Genomic DNA, 17667 nt, shown 5'->3' with positions numbered 1-17667 from the left:
GTTATATATTCTAACAAAGTGTAGATAGGATTTTAACCTATTTAAAACATGTCATCAAAATTCTAAAATTAATCTTAATCAGGAAAAATTACTAATGATGTTCCATAAATAATTTTTTTAATTTTTTCAAAAAGATTCGAATTAGCTAGTTTTTCTCTTCTTTTTTTCGGTTGAATTTTGAATTTTAAAGAGTCGAAATTGAAAATAAACTATGTTTCAAAATTTAATTGTAATTTTTTTTCGTGTTTTCTCCTCTTTTAAACCGTTCAATTAAGTGTAAATATCATTAGTTATTAATAATAACAGAGTTAAAGGTAAATTGAGCAAATTGGCTATTTCTGGCAATTTATTTAAGTGTGTGTCAAACTGGTAGCCCTTCGCATTAATCACTACCCAAGAAGTAGCTCTTGCTTTCAAAAAGGTTGGTGACCCCTGATGTAAATGATGTCATACATGCTAGCTTATTAGGTCTGGCAAACGTGAAATTACTGTAGTGCCCTCAAGCAAGCGTTCCACTTTAGACATGAAAAGCGGACAATTTGATGGCATATTAATCACATGAAACGTCAAAAATCGTGACTTACGAATATTGTGTTTGTGTCAGTATAGAACAGGCCTGGGCAATTATTTTGACTCGGGGGCCACATTTAGACAGAAAAAATGTGTCTGGGGGCCGGTATATCCATTTTTAGGAACACTAATACAAAACCTCACAATAATGTCTGATTGAATGCTAGAAACGTTATGACAGACCGCCTTAAAAAACGTAATGGAATTTTACGTTTTTCTATGAACGATAAAACACTGAATATTGACAAAATATGAACGTCACACCCCCTTTCGATTGACATATTTTACAATCAAGTGAAACGCTACAAAAATGCAACAATCAGTGAAATATGAACGCGAAGGGTACAAAATAAACCCACCTACAATCTGATATATAGTGAATTTCCCCCAGGGATCAATAAAGTACTTTCTATTCCAGGGGTCACCAACCTTTTTGAAACCAAGAGCTACTTCTTGGGTACTGATTAATGCGAAGGGCTACCATTTTTATACACAATTGCCAGAAATAGACAATTTGCTCAATTTACCTTTAACTCTATGTTATTATTAATAATTAATTATCTTTGTGGAAACACTGATCATCTTAATGATTTCTCACAATAAATATATATAGAAACAGATAAATATCAATATGCAACACTTTATTTTTATATTTTCTCTAAGTGGACATTTTTCAAATTGAACATTTTCAAATGATCACTTCTAAGACAGTCTTGTGAAATCACAATATCCCATTTTAACTAGCTAGCCACTACAATGTTTTAACAAATCATGAATTACTTTGCACCATGTTTGTACAAATAATAATGTAAAATACAAAAGTCAACTCTCAAATTTTTAAATAAATCATGTCACACTTTGAACTGGACACCAAATCTGTTATCTGTTTCTTTGTCAGTTAGTGAAGACCAAGTCTTTAAAAAATTTTCTTGGATTTTCAAATTCTATTTGAGTTTTGTCTCTCTTAGAATTAAAAATGTCGATCAAAGCGAGATCAGCTTGCTAGTAAATAAATAAAATTTAAAAAATAGAGGCAGCTTACTGGTAAGTGCTGCTATTTGTGCTATTTTTAGAACAGGCCAGCGGGCTACTCATCTGGTCCTTACGGGCTACCTGGTGCCCGCGGGCACTGCGTTGTTCTATTCTATATATCAGTGGTCCCCAACCTTTTTGTAGCTGCGGACCGGTCAACGCTTGAAAATTTGTCCCACGGAACGGTGGGGGTGGGGGGGTGTATTTAAAAAAAAAAAAAAAAAAAAAATGTTTTTTTTTTTTTTTTTAACATAAATAAATACAATCATGTGTGCTTACGGACTGTATCCCTGCAGACTGTATTGATCTATATTGATATATATTGTGTTTTTTATGTTGATTTCATAAATAAAAAAAATAAAAAAAATTTTTTTTTTTTTTTAATTTCTTGTGCGGCCCGGTACCAACACCGGTCCGCGGCCCGGTGGTTGGGGACCACTGCTATATATCACTAAGCTTTAGAACTTTGTTGTGAAAATCTCCTTCCGCGTCTGTGGAAACGGTCATTAGAAAACATCACTGCACGTCATAATGGCAGCTACAGTTTCCATCTTAAAGATCTAAAAAAAAAAGGATTTGGGAATGTCCGGCGGGCCAGATTGAAAAGATCAACGGGCCACATGTGGCCCCCGGGCCTTAATTTGCCCAGGTCTGGTATAGAAAACTGTGATATCCCAGCAGCCCTGAATGAGCCACAACTAAGTCAGGTGATGCTCACCTCAACGGGTATTTTTCTGTTAGCTGTAAAACTCGTCACTTCCTGTTGGGGTGAGGAAATGTTAGACCTTTATTTAGAACATGTTGGGACATCAGGTCAATATTTAGGCCACATTTTGAGATGATTACACAAAATCACACATTATTCTGCCAGGTGGTTGTTGTTTTGTTTTTTTTACAAACACCAGGAGAACATTCTTATGTAAAAGTTTTGAACAATATTTTCATTGTTTGCGAGGCAAAAGTGTCATCTGGTTTTGAAAAAGACAATAAATAATGTTAAATACAGCTTCTGAGGTGATTATGAGCGTTTGTGCCTTTTAAGACTTCTTCCGTGTCTTGACCACATCTTGATGTTTGCAGGTTGAGGAACAAAAAAAGAAGAAGGAAAATGAATGTTGAAAGTAGAAAAGTAGTCCCCCCCCCCACATTTATAGGAGGACATGACAGCTCATGTGATGCGTCAACCACCAGACCATTCATGAGCTTTCTGGCTTCAAACCACATAAAAAAAAGAGGCTTTTGTAGTGAAATTAAGAGTTTTCTTGTCAATGGACTCCAAAACAACACACGTCACAGCAGCTGTCCACCTTGAAGGAGGTCCGCCAGAGACCACCAGCACAGCAATGAGGACCAGTCTTCATGTCCGGGTCAGTTCTTAGTGTCTTTTCCCACTTCCCATGTTCCTCTTCCCAGTCGCCAAGCGCCACCCTGGTGGGTCAGTTGCTGTTGCAGCACGACTGGAAGGAGTAGTACGAGTGTTTCTGCTGGCCCAAGTTGACGCTTGTTTCTTCGGCTGAAACACAGAACAGTCGTACATGATAACCACATCCCGTCCAGCTCAATGCTTTATTTATGGCAGTGTTTTTCAACCTTTTTTTTGAGCCCGGGCACATTTTTTGCATTGAAAAAAAATGCGGAGGCACACCACCAGCAGAAATCATAAAAAAACGAAACTCGGTTGACGGTAAAAAGTCGTCGCAATTGTTGGATATGACTTTAAAGCAGGGGTCACCAACCTTTTTGAAAGCAAGAGCTACTTCTTGGGTAGTGATTAATGCGAAGGGCTACCAGTTTGATGCACACTTAAATAAATTGCCAGAAATAGCCAATTTGCTCAATTTACCTTTAACTCTATGTTATTATTGATAATTAATGATATTTACACTTAATTGAACGGTTTAAAAGAGGAGAAAACACGAAAAAAATGACAATTAAATTTTGAATCATAGTTTATCTTCAATTTCGACTCTTTAAAATTCAAAATTCAACCGAAAAAAAGAAGAGAAAAACTTTTAAAAAAAGGATTTATGGAACATCATTAGTAATTTTTCCTGATTAAGATTTATTTTAGAATTTTGATGACATGTTTTGAATAGGTTGAAATCCAATCTGCACTTTGTTAGAATATATAACAAATTGGACCAAGCTATATTTCTAACAAAGACAAATCATTATTTCTTATACATTTTCCAGAACAAAATTTTTAAAAGAAATTCAAAAGACTTTGAAATAAGATTTAAATTTGATTCTACAGATTTTCTAGATTTGCCAGAATAATTTTTTGGAATTTTAATCATAATAAGTTTGAAGAAATATTTCACAAATATTCTTCGTCGAAAAAACAGAAGCTAAAATGAAGAATTAAATTAAAATGTATTTATTATTCTTTACAATAGAAAAAATAAATTTACTTGAACATTGATTTAAATTGTCAGGAAGGAATTTAAAAGGTAAAAAGGTATATGTGTTTAAAAATCCTAAAATCATTTTAAGGTTGTATTTTTTTGCTAAAATTGTCTTTCTGAAAGTTATATGAAGGAAAGTAAAAAAAATTAATGAATTTATTTGAACAAGTGAAGACCAAGTCTTTAAAATATTTTCTTGGATTTTGTAATTCTATTTGAGTTTTGTCTCTCTTACAATTAAAAATGTCGGGCAAAGCGAGACCAGCTTGCTAGTAAATAAATACAATTTAAAAAATAGAGACAGCTCACTGGTAAGTGCTGCTATTTGAGCTATTTTTAGAACAGGCCAGCAGGCTACTCATCTGGTCCTTACGGGCTACCTGGTGCCCGCGGGCACCACGTTGGTGACCCCTGCTTTAAAGCATAACCAAGCATGCATCACTATAGCTCTTGTCTCAAAGTAGGTGTAAAGTCACGACCTGTCACATCACACCGTGACTAATTTGAACTTTTTTGCTGTTTTCCTGTGTGTAGTGTTTTAGTTCTTGTCTTGCGCTCCTATTTTGGTCCTTTTTTTGGTATTTTCCTGTGTCTTCCTTTGAGCGATATTTCCCGCATCTACTTTGTTTTAGCAATCAAGAATATTTCAGTTGTTTTTTATCCTTCTTTGTGGGGACATTGTGGATTGTCATGTCATGTTCGGATGTACATTGTGGACGCCGTCTTTGCTCCGCAGTAAGTCTTTGCTGTCGTCCAGCATTCTGTTTTTGTTTACTTTGTAGCCAGTTCAGTTTTAGTTTTGTTCTGCATAGCCAATAGTCAATGCCTTTTCTTAGGGGCACTCACCTTTTGTTTATTTTTGGTTTAAGCATTAGACGCCTTTTTACCTGCACGCTGCCTCCCGCTGTTTCCCACATCTACAAAGCAATTAGCTAGCGGCTGCCACCTACTGATATGGAAGAGTATTACACGGTTACTCCGCCGAGCTCTAGACAGCACCGACACTCAACAACAACACATCATTTGCAGACTATAATTACTGGTTTGTAAAAAATATTTTTAACCCAGATAGGTGAAATTAGATCATCTCCCACGGCACAGTGGTTGAAAAACACTGCTTTATGGAAGGAACACACTCAAATCCAGGTTAGCATAACGAGCTAGGACTGCTAAATTAGGGATCTGTACCAAGTCCCCTTATGTAGCTATTAGAGTTGTCTTCAAACAGTGGAAGATTCGATTCAAAGGAGGTTAAATCATCGAGTCTTCTTTAAATATTCGTAAAAGGATCTTGTGTTTTTATAAAGTAAGAGATCATTCTCATCTGATTCCAACTTTGACTGTCACTAGAGAGCAAATGCTGACCGAAGCCCACTGGAAATGGAACCCGACTCCTCGCCCAGGAGGTGCGGCGCGTCTTTTGCAAAGGTAACGATCCTTGTACTGGTTTGCATACATAAAAGCTTTATGAATGTTACTTTCTCTATTAATCAAGGGTTATATGTCGTCCTGGTGCTGCGCCATGCAGAGCCCAGAACCTTACTAACTGCTTTAGACCACAGTTTAGCCTCGTTTCTGTTTCGTTGACTGAAATGAAAGCCTGTATTCATTTCATAACTATATTTGTTAACTTTAGGACATTCACTGTGTTAGGCAAGTGTTGGAGCACGCTACTGACACCTAGTGACCAGTCAGTATACACAACTACATATCGTCTTGTTTTTCTCTTGAATAAATCCTGCAGATTGGATTGATCGTCGACTATTGGCAAACACACATTTTACCACCACAACTAATACAAATAAAAGAGTGAAAAGTAATTAGCTTTTATAATATATAATTTGATATATATTTTTAAAATGTATATATAATTTTTCTATTCATATTCACTTTAAATAGGAGCAATTTACAACAATATAAGTAAAACAAAAACAACATTTTTTGTAAAATGTATGACTTTTTTTTACTATAAAATAAAAACATTTTACAACAACAAAAAAGTGAAAAGTAATTAGCTTTTATAATATATAATTTTAACATTTTTTTTCAATTCATACTTACTTTAAATAGGAGCAGTTTGCAACAATGTACACTACCGTTCAAAAGTTTGGGGTCACCCAAACAATTTAGTGGAATAGTCTTCATTTCTAAGAACAAGAATAGACTGTCGAGTTTCAGATGAAAGTTCTCTTTTTTTGGCCATTTTGAGCGTTTAATTGACCCCACAAATGTGATGCTCCAGAAACTCAATCTGCTCAAAGGAAGGTCAGTTTTGTAGCTTCTGTAACGAGCTCAACTGTTTTCAGATGTGTGAACATGATTGCACAAGGGTTTTCTAATCATCAATTAGCCTTCTGAGCCAATGAGCAAACACATTGTACCATTAGAACACTGGAGTGATAGTTGCTGGAAATGGGCCTCTATACACCTATGTAGATATTGCACCAAAAACCAGACATTTGCAGCTAGAATAGTCATTTACCACATTAGCGATGTATAGAGTGTATTTCTTTAAAGTTAAGACTAGTTTAAAGTTATCTTCATTGAAAAATAAGGACATTTCAATGTGACCCCAAACTTTTGAACGGTAGTGTAAGTAAAACAAATAAAACAAAATCGCCTTACGTTTTGCTCTTTAGTCATTCGTCGACTCGCAACAAGTGTGTAATTACCTCTATTGTGTCACGACTTTACACATTAGTCGGTCCCTCCAGGAAGTTACACACATTCAAACAATGCCAGTGAACTATGCAGCTTCACAACTTTGACCAGTGCCCGCAACTTCCCCGCACATTTTGTCCAATCAGCGTCATTTTCCACCAATCAAATTAGTCTCAAACGCATGCATCAACTATCTAATCAAAACGTTGTTTTGTTGGTTTCTTGTGTAGAACAACATGTAGCAATATTTCAACTATTGATCAACTTACCATGGATTGATTAACGTGGACCCCGACTTAAACAAGTTGAAAAACTTCTTCGGGTGTTACCATTTAGTGGTCAATTGTACGGAATATGTACTGTACTGTGCAATCTACTAACAAAAGTCTCAATCAATCAATCGAAAACTTCTCGCATTTCCTCAACAAAGGCGGACAGACGCTTCCCTTTCCCTGCTTTCCTTCTCAACTTTTTTGGAGGCTCAGTTTTCCAAGTCTAAAACATGGAATGGATTGTCTGGTCTCTCAAGGAGAAGCTCGGTAGGACCAGAACACAATGAACGCATGGGAGAAGTGGAGGATCATGTGCCTGGCAATTCTTCCTGTTGAGTAATTCGATTATATTTACCTACTCCGAAATAAAATACCAAGGCATCTGCTAATTGGATTGAGCGTTACTCTGGTGTATCGACAAATTCGGAAGACGAGGGCCCACGTTCAAGGTACCTATAAGCTGTAGGCACTCAGACTGTGGCAACTTTCTGAACTAAATTGCAAACTAGATAACATCTCGGAGAGGCTTTCCGCTCTGCAAGGCGAAATTACCATAAATTTGAGGACTAGGAGCGGAAAATTGGAGTAGACAAGCATCGGAATGCATCCACTAACCCAAACATCATAATCTGCATTTTGGTAAAAAAGGCAAATCTGGATCTTTTGATAGTTTGCTAAATTTATCGCATACAACAAAAATCTAATAATTGTGACTTCACTGCAGCGACGACGTCGCTCCTGATGTTGCCACAGCAACAACACGAACGTGGTGCAATTTGAGGTTTGCAAGCAATAAAGACACAAAGACAATATAACATACATCCGTAAATGTGGATGCATATGCAAAAGTGCAATAAAATTATCTGCACAGTAAATCTATTTATCTAAGCTACCACTGATGATGATGTGATTTAAGCAGCAGCTTATGAAACAAAGAAATCCCTCTAAAAAAGTTACAATACTCCTATGACAAATACACTACCGTTCAAAAGTTTGGGGTCACCCAAACAATTTTGTGGAATAGCCTTCATTTCTAAGAACAAGAATAGACTGTCGAGTTTCAGATGAAAGTTCTCTTTTTCTGGCCATTTTGAGCGTTTAATTGACCCCACAAATGTGATGCTCCAGAAACTCAAACTGCTCAAAGGAAGGTCAGTTTTGTAGCTTCTGTAACGAGCTAAACTGTTTTCAGATGTGTGAACATGATTGCACGAGGGTTTTCTAATCATCAATTAGCCTTCTGAGCCAATGAGCAAACACATTGTACCATTAGAACACTGGAGTGATAGTTGCTGGAAATGGGCCTCTATACACCTATGTAGATATTGCACCAAAAACCAGACATTTGCAGCTAGAATAGTCATTTACCACATTAGCAATGTATAGAGTGTACTTCTTTAAAGTTAAGACTAGTTTAAAGTTATCTTCATTGAAAAGTACAGTGCTTTTCCTTCAAAAATAAGGACATTTCAATGTGACCCCAAACTTTTGAACGGTAGTGTACTTTTAGTATCACACATTTGCTACTGCGTGTAAAGACAAAGTTAATGTTCTTAGTTTGCCAGTGACCGACTTCATCAAATGTTTTCATGAACGAGATTGGACCTTTTATGTCGTGTTTATATTGAAAACAAGAAACTAAAGAATTGAGTGAACTGTGTTTGAATGCACAGAAGATGAGAAAACGTTGCATTGACTGGACAAATATGACTATAATCCCAATAGTTATGATCATGAATCAAAGGTGTCTCACCTGTCATGTTCTGGAAAGCTGCGTTGTTGTAGTCCTCAGCCACTTTTTGGAACAAGTCGTCTGTTAGCGGAAGCAGAAAAACGACTTTAGTTTTATTCTAGGCTTCAATTCCAACAGCAAAAATATAGTTGTTATTTTACATTGACTGCTCTTTATAGACTTTGCTTTGATTAAGTTAAAGAACAATTAAGATAAGCTTTACAGTGTTTCCCATAAACTGCCAAGATACCTGTGGCGGTGGGGGCGTGGCTACCATGACATCATCGAGTACTTTGCATAATTTACTACAATGATATGATTTTCTCTAAAAAGGCTCAAAAAATGTATGCTTACTAATTAATGACAGTTTTGTTTTAAACGTCCATCCATCCATCCATCCATCTATTTTACAATATAATTACAACACTTTATGTACATATTTATATACAGATTTGAACAATAAGTTATTCACTGAAATATATTTATTAATTGTGGTTCTTACAAAAAATATATCTTATAAAATATAAAAGCTAAAATGTCTCTTAAAGCTCTGTCCCTTTCATTAGTGCATACTAAATAATTTAACTTTAGCCTACTACTACAACCATATTATTTACCAGCAACATAAAGTGAAACAGAGGCAGAGGTGTCCTGCCACAGTCAGTAACAAATAAACAGAAAACAGTAGTGGTGGTAGATAGACACAAAGCTTCATCAAACATCTGATCCACTGAACAAAGAGCTCCAAAAATCTTGATCCTACACTTCTCTTTTGTGAAGTAAATCTGAACAGCCGATATGGGCATCTACATCAACTATATCAGTGTTTTTCAACCTTTTTTGAGCCAAGGCACATTTTTTTCATAAAAAAAAATACGGAGGCACACCACCAGCCGAAAAGGTTACAAAATGAAACTCCACCAGGTTGTCGTTTCTTATTTTGAGTTTGTTGTTGTTTCCTATGTGTAGTACTTTAGTCTCTGTCTTGCGCTGTTCATTTGGTGACCCTTCCTGTTTTGTTGTTGTTCTCCTGTAGCAGCTTCACGCCTTCCTTTGAGTTCTATTCCCCACACCTGCTTTGTTTTCGCAATCAAGACTATTTAAGTTGTGCGTACTCTATCCTTCTTTGTGGGGACACTGTTGATTGTCATGTCATGTACGGATGTACTTTGTGGACGCCGTCTCCGCTCCACACGCTGTAAGTTTTTGCTGTCGTCCAGCATTCTGTTTTTGTTTACTTTGTAGCCAGTTCAGTTTTACTTTTGTTTTGCACGGCCATCCCTATGCTTCTAGTGCCTTTTCCTAGCGGGACTTGCCTTTTGTTCATTTTTGGTTTAAGCCTTACGTTAACTTTTTACATACCAAAAAACACTGCACCAGACGGCACATTATTATAATTATTGATTTGCAAAAAAATGTTTTTTTGGACCAATTAGGTGAAGTTGCATAATTTCCCACGGCACACCAGACAATATCTCACGGCACACTAGTGTGCCGCGGCACAGTGGTTGAAAAACACTGAACTATATGATTTGCCTGAGAAGCTGGACAGGACAAAAAATAAATAAATAAAATTTTTGTGGCGAGCCGCCACAAATAAATGAATGTGTGGGAAACACTGCTTTATCTGAATGTCAACGTTCATGAAATAGATGAACTTCCATAACATATTATCATTTTATGATGGGACTGCTTGAAACGCAGCTTGTGGTTACAACTGTGAACAGTAGGTGTCAGAATGCATTGTAATTCTGCTTCCTAACACACCTGATAAGCATCTGCCAGAGAATAAGAAGAGGGGGCAGGAAGGGTCAATTTAGTGACTCTGTGGTGATATCTAACCAGTTTTCAAACTCCTCTGGGGAAAAAAAGTGACTAGCGACAAATATTTTTCTCGTCAAATTCAGGCCCTTAGAGACGGACAGGAAAACCTGCATCGCTGGTCTCGTCACACAACCAATGTGGTAACGATACGCAAACAACCAATGTTGTAATAGTCAACGGCACATGATGTACACGAGTAAGTGTGCCTGCAGGAAATAGAGGGTGACTCACCAACGTTGCTTCCTGTTTTGCTGGAGGTTTCAAAATGCTGCGCATTGATTTCTAAAAGCAGAACAGCAAGTAAGAAATTAAGTCAGTCAATAAGTAATTCAATAAGTCAGTAGGTAAATAAGTTAGTAAATAAGTACGTGAGTCAGTAATTAAATGAGAAGGAAAATGAGTGAGTGTGAGGGGGGAAAAAAGTTCCTGTTCCTCATTAGGTGAGAGAGGATTTCCATGAATGTTCCTCTTAAAAAGTTGGATGTTCTCACCTTCAGCAAAGTCCTGAACGTCATGAAAATCGACCTGCCGTAAGCTGCGGTCTTCTAGAAGCAGGTCCTTCTTGGTGCCGCACAAGTAGATCTGACAGTGCTGCAAGCAGGCACACTTTACTAAGGACAGTGCACTGACTCTGGACAAACTCACGCACTCTGAAGAAACCAACTGTACAAACTGACTGACTATGTAGAAACTAACACCACAGAAACTGTCACTGTAGAAACTAACTGACTTTGTTGAAGCTGTAGAAACTAACTGACTTTGTTGAAACTGTAGAAACTAACTGACTGATGAAACTGACTCTGGAGAAGACAACTTTAAAACAAACTGACAATGTAGAAACTAACTCTGCAAAAACTGACTTTAGAGACTATCACTGTAGAAACTAACTTTCTGTAGAAATTGACTGTAAAAAACTGACTGTAGAAACTAGCTGACTGTAGGAACTAGCTGACTGTAGAAACTGACTCTAGAAACTAGCTGACTCTAAAAACTGACTTTAGAAACTAGCTGACTCTGTAGAAACTAGCTGACTGTGTAGAAACTGACTATAGAAACTAGCTGACTAGAAGCCAACTGTCCGTAAAAACTGTCTCTGTAGAAACTGACTGTAGGAACTAGCTGACACTGTAGAAATTGACTGTAGAAACTAGGTGACTCTGTAGAAATTGACTGTAGAAACTAGGTGACTCTGTAGAAATTGACTGTAGAAACTAGGTGACTCTGTAGAAACTACGTGACTCTAGAAACTGACTGTAGAAACTAGCTGACACTGTAGAAACTGACTGTAGAAACGACGTGACTCTAGAAACTAACTGTAGAAACTGACTATAGAAACTAGCTGACTGTAGAAACCAACTGTCCGTAAAAACTAACTGTCTCTGTAGAAACCAACTGTCCGTAAAAACTAACTGTCTCTGTAGAAACTAGCTGACACTGTAGAAACTGACTCTAGAAACTAGGTGACTGTAGAAACTGACTGTAGAAACTAACTGACTCTGTAGAAGCTGACTCTGTAGAAACTAACTGTCTCTGTAAAAACTGACTGTGTAGAAACTGACTATAGAAACTAGCTGACTGTAGAAACCAACTGTCCGTAAAAACTAACTGTCTCTGTAGAAACCAACTGTCCGTAAAAACTAACTGTCTCTGTAGAAACTGACTGTAGAAACTAGCTGACTGTAGAAACCAACTGTCCGTAAAAACTAACTGTCTCTGTAGAAACCAACTGTCCGTAAAAACTAACTGTCTCTGTAGAAACTGACTGTAGAAACTAGCTGACACTGTAGAAACTGACTGTAGAAACTAGGTGACTCTGTAGAAACTGACTTTAGAAACTACCTGACTCTGTAGAAACTAACTGTCTCTGTAAAAAACTGACTGTAGAAACTAGCTGACTCTGTAGAAACTGGCTGACACTAAAAATGGACTGTAGAAATTTGACTGACTCTGTAGAAACTGACTGTAGAAACTAGCTGACACTGTAGAAACTGACTGACTGTAGACACGAACTGACACTGTAGAAACTGACTGTAAAAAACAACTGACTGTAGAAACTAGCTGACACTGTAGAAACTGACTGTAAAAACTGACTATAGAAACTGTCTCTGTAAGACTGTAGAAACTTAGTCTCTGTAGAAACTCACTGACTCTGTAGAAACTATCTCTGAGACTATTTCTTTAGAAACTAATAGTCTTTGTAGAAACTGTCTCTGTAGTAACTAACTAAATCTGTAGAAACTGGCGCTGAGGTAAATGAACTGACTCTGAAGAAGCTAACTCTGAAGAAACGGACTGTAGAAACTGACTCTGAAGAACGTAACTCACTCTGCAGAACGTAACTAACTCTCCTACCTCCTCACACTTCTGAAGCTCCTTCACCCAGAAAGCAGCACGCTGGAAACTGCTGCTGTCCGTCAGATCTACAAGTCCACAATAAAACATTATTAATAACACATAGGAGTATGACACATTAGTATCACACAAACAATAACATACAAACTGGTATCATACTCATATTCAGTAACATACTTGCATCTCACTTACACACTAACAAAAGTATACATGCACACGAGGAACAACATTATGCAGCACAGAAAATAAATACTACTAATACATTTTGTTCATAAATTTGCATTCAAACTGGAATGAAAGTTCTGGCAGATTGGATTTTTCATCTTTTAAAGAAATAGCTAAATTATTAATAATTATTACAGATTTTGGGGGAATGATTATCCAGACATAATTTTAAAAACTCATTAAAAAAAATTGAAGACAGGAAGTAACAACCAAGTGATTATGAATATTATACACATTAAATTAATTACAATTTTTTAGGTTTTTTTTGGTTACATTTCAAACAAATAAATGTATATGAAAGTCCTAAAAGGATTTGTTTTATTTTGTTGTCTACTATAAAGAAAACCATGACTAATTATGATTTTTTTTAAGGAAATTTACAAAAGATAACATAATAAAAGTAACAAGCAAGTGCTTATAAATATACACAAATTAATATTAAATTATTAACTTTTTCATGTTAAATGTGTAGAAAATAAATTTCTCTAAAAGCACGGGAATATATACTTTTACATTTTTATGGTGAAATTAAAACTAATATTGTAGACAGGAAGTGGAAAGGGTATTATTATGGTAATTTCTGCATTTATCATTCAGATCTGCTCCAATAAAAAACATCTAAGTGTACATGACTTACCATGAATTGATTAACGTGGACCCCGACTTAAACAAGTTGAAAAACGTATTCGGGTGTGACCATTTAGTGGTCAATTGTACAGAATATGTACTGTACTGTGCAATCTACTAATACAAGTCTCAATCAATCAATCAAAATACATTAAACTATTACTTTAAACAAAACTAATAATAAAAAATATAACATAAAATGTTGAAAATAATACATTTTATATTAAAATCAAATGTTTTCGATTTTAAAAATGTAAAAAGACTAAATTAATTGAAATATTTTTAACACGTTTTCATGACATCCATTTAAATGTTTTTTTAACCTTGATTTAATACATTGACTTAATTACTTAAAATAACTTAATAAAGCTAATTATGATGATAAATACATTACTTTAAACAAAACTAACATAATAAATAATATAACATAAAATGTTGAAAATAAATACATTGTGCAATCTACTAATACAAGTTTCAATCAATCAATCAATGACATTGAATCTGTGGGGGAAATTTCAAGACAGTTTTTTTTTTTAAAGTACACTAAATACAGCAGTTGAACACAATAAAAAGATCATATAAATGCAAATAAAAATGTTGTTTACCATAGCAGACGATGGCCGCCCGGGCCCCTCTGTAGTAGATTCTGCTCATGGCTTCGTAGCGTTCCGACCCGGCCGTGTCCTGATTGCGCAAGAGAAGACAAACTCATCCAATCAAGCCCGTTCAAAAGTCTTCTTGTTCTTGAATTCGTCCCTGGGCAAAATGTGAGATTTAAAGACGTACCCATATTCCCAGAGTGATGACTTTGTCTACCACTTGGATTGGCTTGGCCACAAACGCAGCACCAATAGTCTGCTAAGGACACGATCATTAGTAACACATTCTCAATTCCCATCAGTGACTAATGACGTTTTCATGAAGCTCTCATAAAACGAGCTCTGTTCATTCAAGTTTGAGCAGCTGACGCTCACGTACGTTCTGATAGGGTCCGGCCAGGAAGCGCTGATGAACGTATCTTTCTACCAGGCTGGTCTTGCCCACGCTCTCCTTTCCCAGCATCACCACCTTGGCATCCACGCGCATGCCGCTCATCTTCCTGGTGGTCAGGACCAGGTTAGGATGGCAAGGAAGGGTGCTGTGGAAATGAAATATCGCAATTAAAAACACAACGATATGACAGGTTCATACCATGGTTATTGTGACCAGAATTATCACAGAAATCATTGAACCAAGTTTTATTCAAAACATTCAATACCACACAGACACATAATTTACTTTCATTGACAGAAGAACTATTACATATTCTGTCTTTTTAAGAACCATATTAAATATGTTTATTTTCTTCCATTTTTATTGGTAAAAGAGTTTGTTTTTTACGAGAACTAAACAGGTTTTCTTTGAGCTTAGATCGATCACTCTGTTCTAAGAGAGCCCAGATAGCTGGTTAATTGTGCACAATTAAATATCTTAGTTCAGTGGTTCTGAACCTGGGTTCGATCGAACCCTAGGGGTTCGGTGAGTCGGGCTCAGGGGTTCGGCGGAGGTCAAGACACACCCGACTTATCGTGTAAATAAAAACTTCTCCCTATCGGCGTATTACGGATACGGCAACAGCAGAAGTCACACTGATTTGCAGGTGTGTAATTTGTTGTGAGTTTATGCACTGTGTTGGTTTTGTTCTTTGAACAAGGTGATGTTCATTTTGTGCACCAGTAAAAAAACATGGTAACACTTTAGTATGGGGAACATATTCACCATTAATTAGTTACTTATTAACATGCAAATTAGTAACATATTGGCTCTTAACTAGTCATTATTAAGTACTTATTAATGCCTTATTCTGCATGGCCTTATGAAATATATATATACATATATTTATTTATTTTATATATATATTTATATATATCTATTTATTTATATATGCACCTTATTGCTTTTTTATCCTGCACTACCATGAGCTTATGTAACGAAATTTTGTTCTTATTTGTGCTGTAAAGTTCAAATTTGAATGACAATAGAAACGAAGTCTAAGTCTTATTATAACCCTAACCCTGTAACCCTGGCCCTAACCCTCTAACCCTAACCAAATAACTCTAAATTAAGTCTTTGTTACTTAGAATATGTTCCCCTAGTGTCCAAAAAACTCTAAATTAAGTCTTTGTTACTTAGAATATGTTCCCCATACCAAAGTGTTACCAAAAACATATAACTTTGTCTTGAATTTGAAAAAAAAAAAACATTTTATTTTTCACTAAAGAAGGGTTCGGTGAATGCGCATATGAAACTGGTGGGGTTCGGTACCCCCAACAAGGTTAAGAACCACTGTCTTAGTTGCTCAGACAGTAATGTGTTCATATACAGTACATGCCAAAAGTTTGGACACACCTTCTCCTTCAATGTGTTTTCTTTATTTTCATGACTATTTACATTGTAGATTGTCACTGAAGGCATCAAAACTATGAATGAACACATGTGAAGTTATGCACTTAACAAAAAAAGGTAAAATAACTGACAACATGTTTATATTCTAGTTTCTTCAAAATAGCCACTCTTTGCTCTGATTACTGCTTTGCACACTCTTGGCATTCTCTGGATGAGCTTCAAGAGGCAGTCATCTGAAATGGTTTTCACTTCACAGGTGTGCTTGAAGCTCATCCAGAGAATGCCAAGAGTGTGCACGTGTGTTCTTTCATAGTTTTGATTCCTTCGGTGACCATCTTCAATGTAAATAGTCATGAAAATAAAGAACACGCATCGAATGAGAAGGTGTGTCCAAACTTTTGGCCTTTACTGTAAGTTTAGTTTGGGGTAAGACGTTAATGTCTCTTGTATTCGTGTTAGCATTTAAGCTGGCGCTAGCATGCTTCTCCAGTAAATGAGCAGTAGCACCAATCTGTGAGTTTATCAATCACGATTTTAATTTTAAACGGTAATACGAACGTCGGGAGTTTAAGAACCACTGACTTAGACAAACTTTAATGATCCACAAGGGAAATTGTTCCACGCAGTAGCTCAGTTACAAAGGATGGAAAGTGTAAGGATGGAAAGGATAATGCAGGTATAAAGTAGACTAAAATGTACCGTAGTAGCAATATAAAATATAACATGTAATATTTACATATTAAAAATATGTAGTATATGATATATACGGTTATATTATATTTTATATAATATAGAACAATTACCATGTACAATATTACGGTGTATATATATAACAGCTGCAGCATAAAATAGAGAGTAGATCCAGCAGAAAATAGACATTATAAACAAAGAGAGGTAGCTAACATTCATAACACGAAGATAAAAAAATTATGTCTGTTTGTTACCAACATTTTTAAAAAGGGGGTCAATATTTAGAAAGTTATGGCATTTTGAAAGTCGGAATTAAAAAAAAAAGGTCAGAGCTAAAATCTTGAGCCCCATTGACTTAATAACAAGGAGTTTGACCAGAAATTCGTGCATTTTCACCGGTTTTAACTTTCTGAATACTTATTAGAGGGACATTGTACTTCCCTCACTAGAATCGTCTTTACGAACCTGTCTGATAATACCGGTTCCATCGTTGATTTACATAATCAACAATGGTTTATCCAAATTCGTCAAATGAAACTGGGGAAAAACAGGCAATAAAGAAACGATGGCGGCGACGCTTACCTTAGCAGCTAGCTGGAAATATCGACCAGCATCCAAGTCACTCCACAATGACGGCGGCAAGCGGCAATAAAATGTGGTGGCAACACCGGCGTCTACATGGAGTCTTTACCGGGCCGAAGGTGCCAGAAAGCCGCTTGTCATCTTCGCCCAGCCTCACTAGCTAATAAAAGGAGCTGCGGTTCGTCAGCGTGTTGCGCAATGGCCACAGGGAAATCTGCCACTCCAAAAGTCGTCACGGGAAAAATACCATGAACACAGCTCGGACGTTATAAATGCTGTTAATTCATTGATTGTGTTTTAAAATAAAAAA

At 36.3% G+C, this 17667-nt stretch overlaps 1 protein-coding gene across 2 annotated transcripts in view; it reads right to left on the bottom strand.

The window, feature by feature from the left end:
* Positions 1–2409: 2409 nt before the first annotated feature.
* Positions 2410–17667, bottom strand: part of rab24 (RAB24, member RAS oncogene family) — a 15364-nt gene continuing 106 nt past the window's right edge. The window contains exons 1-9 of one of the 2 annotated variants that reach the window (XM_062049086.1): positions 17358–17667; positions 14679–14838; positions 14487–14558; positions 14306–14384; positions 12849–12916; positions 10988–11087; positions 10728–10778; positions 8694–8753; positions 2410–3115 (exon numbers count right to left, since the gene is read on the bottom strand). The exon at positions 17358–17667 is cut by the window's right edge and continues 106 nt beyond it. In XM_062049086.1, the coding sequence (XP_061905070.1) occupies positions 3039–3115; positions 8694–8753; positions 10728–10778; positions 10988–11087; positions 12849–12916; positions 14306–14384; positions 14487–14558; positions 14679–14795 (624 nt within the window). In that variant the 5' untranslated portion in view covers positions 14796–14838; positions 17358–17667 and the 3' untranslated portion in view covers positions 2410–3038. The remainder of the gene's footprint in view (positions 3116–8693; positions 8754–10727; positions 10779–10987; positions 11088–12848; positions 12917–14305; positions 14385–14486; positions 14559–14678; positions 14839–17357) is intronic. The other variant, XM_062049087.1, reaches the window with a different exon arrangement.

Source organism: Entelurus aequoreus, linkage group LG05 (genome assembly GCF_033978785.1).
Source record: "Entelurus aequoreus isolate RoL-2023_Sb linkage group LG05, RoL_Eaeq_v1.1, whole genome shotgun sequence".
In the NCBI taxonomy this organism is placed as follows: Eukaryota; Metazoa; Chordata; class Actinopteri; order Syngnathiformes; family Syngnathidae; genus Entelurus; species Entelurus aequoreus.
Note: the sequence above shows the minus strand (reverse complement) of the source record. Positions and strands in the feature narration are given on the sequence as shown.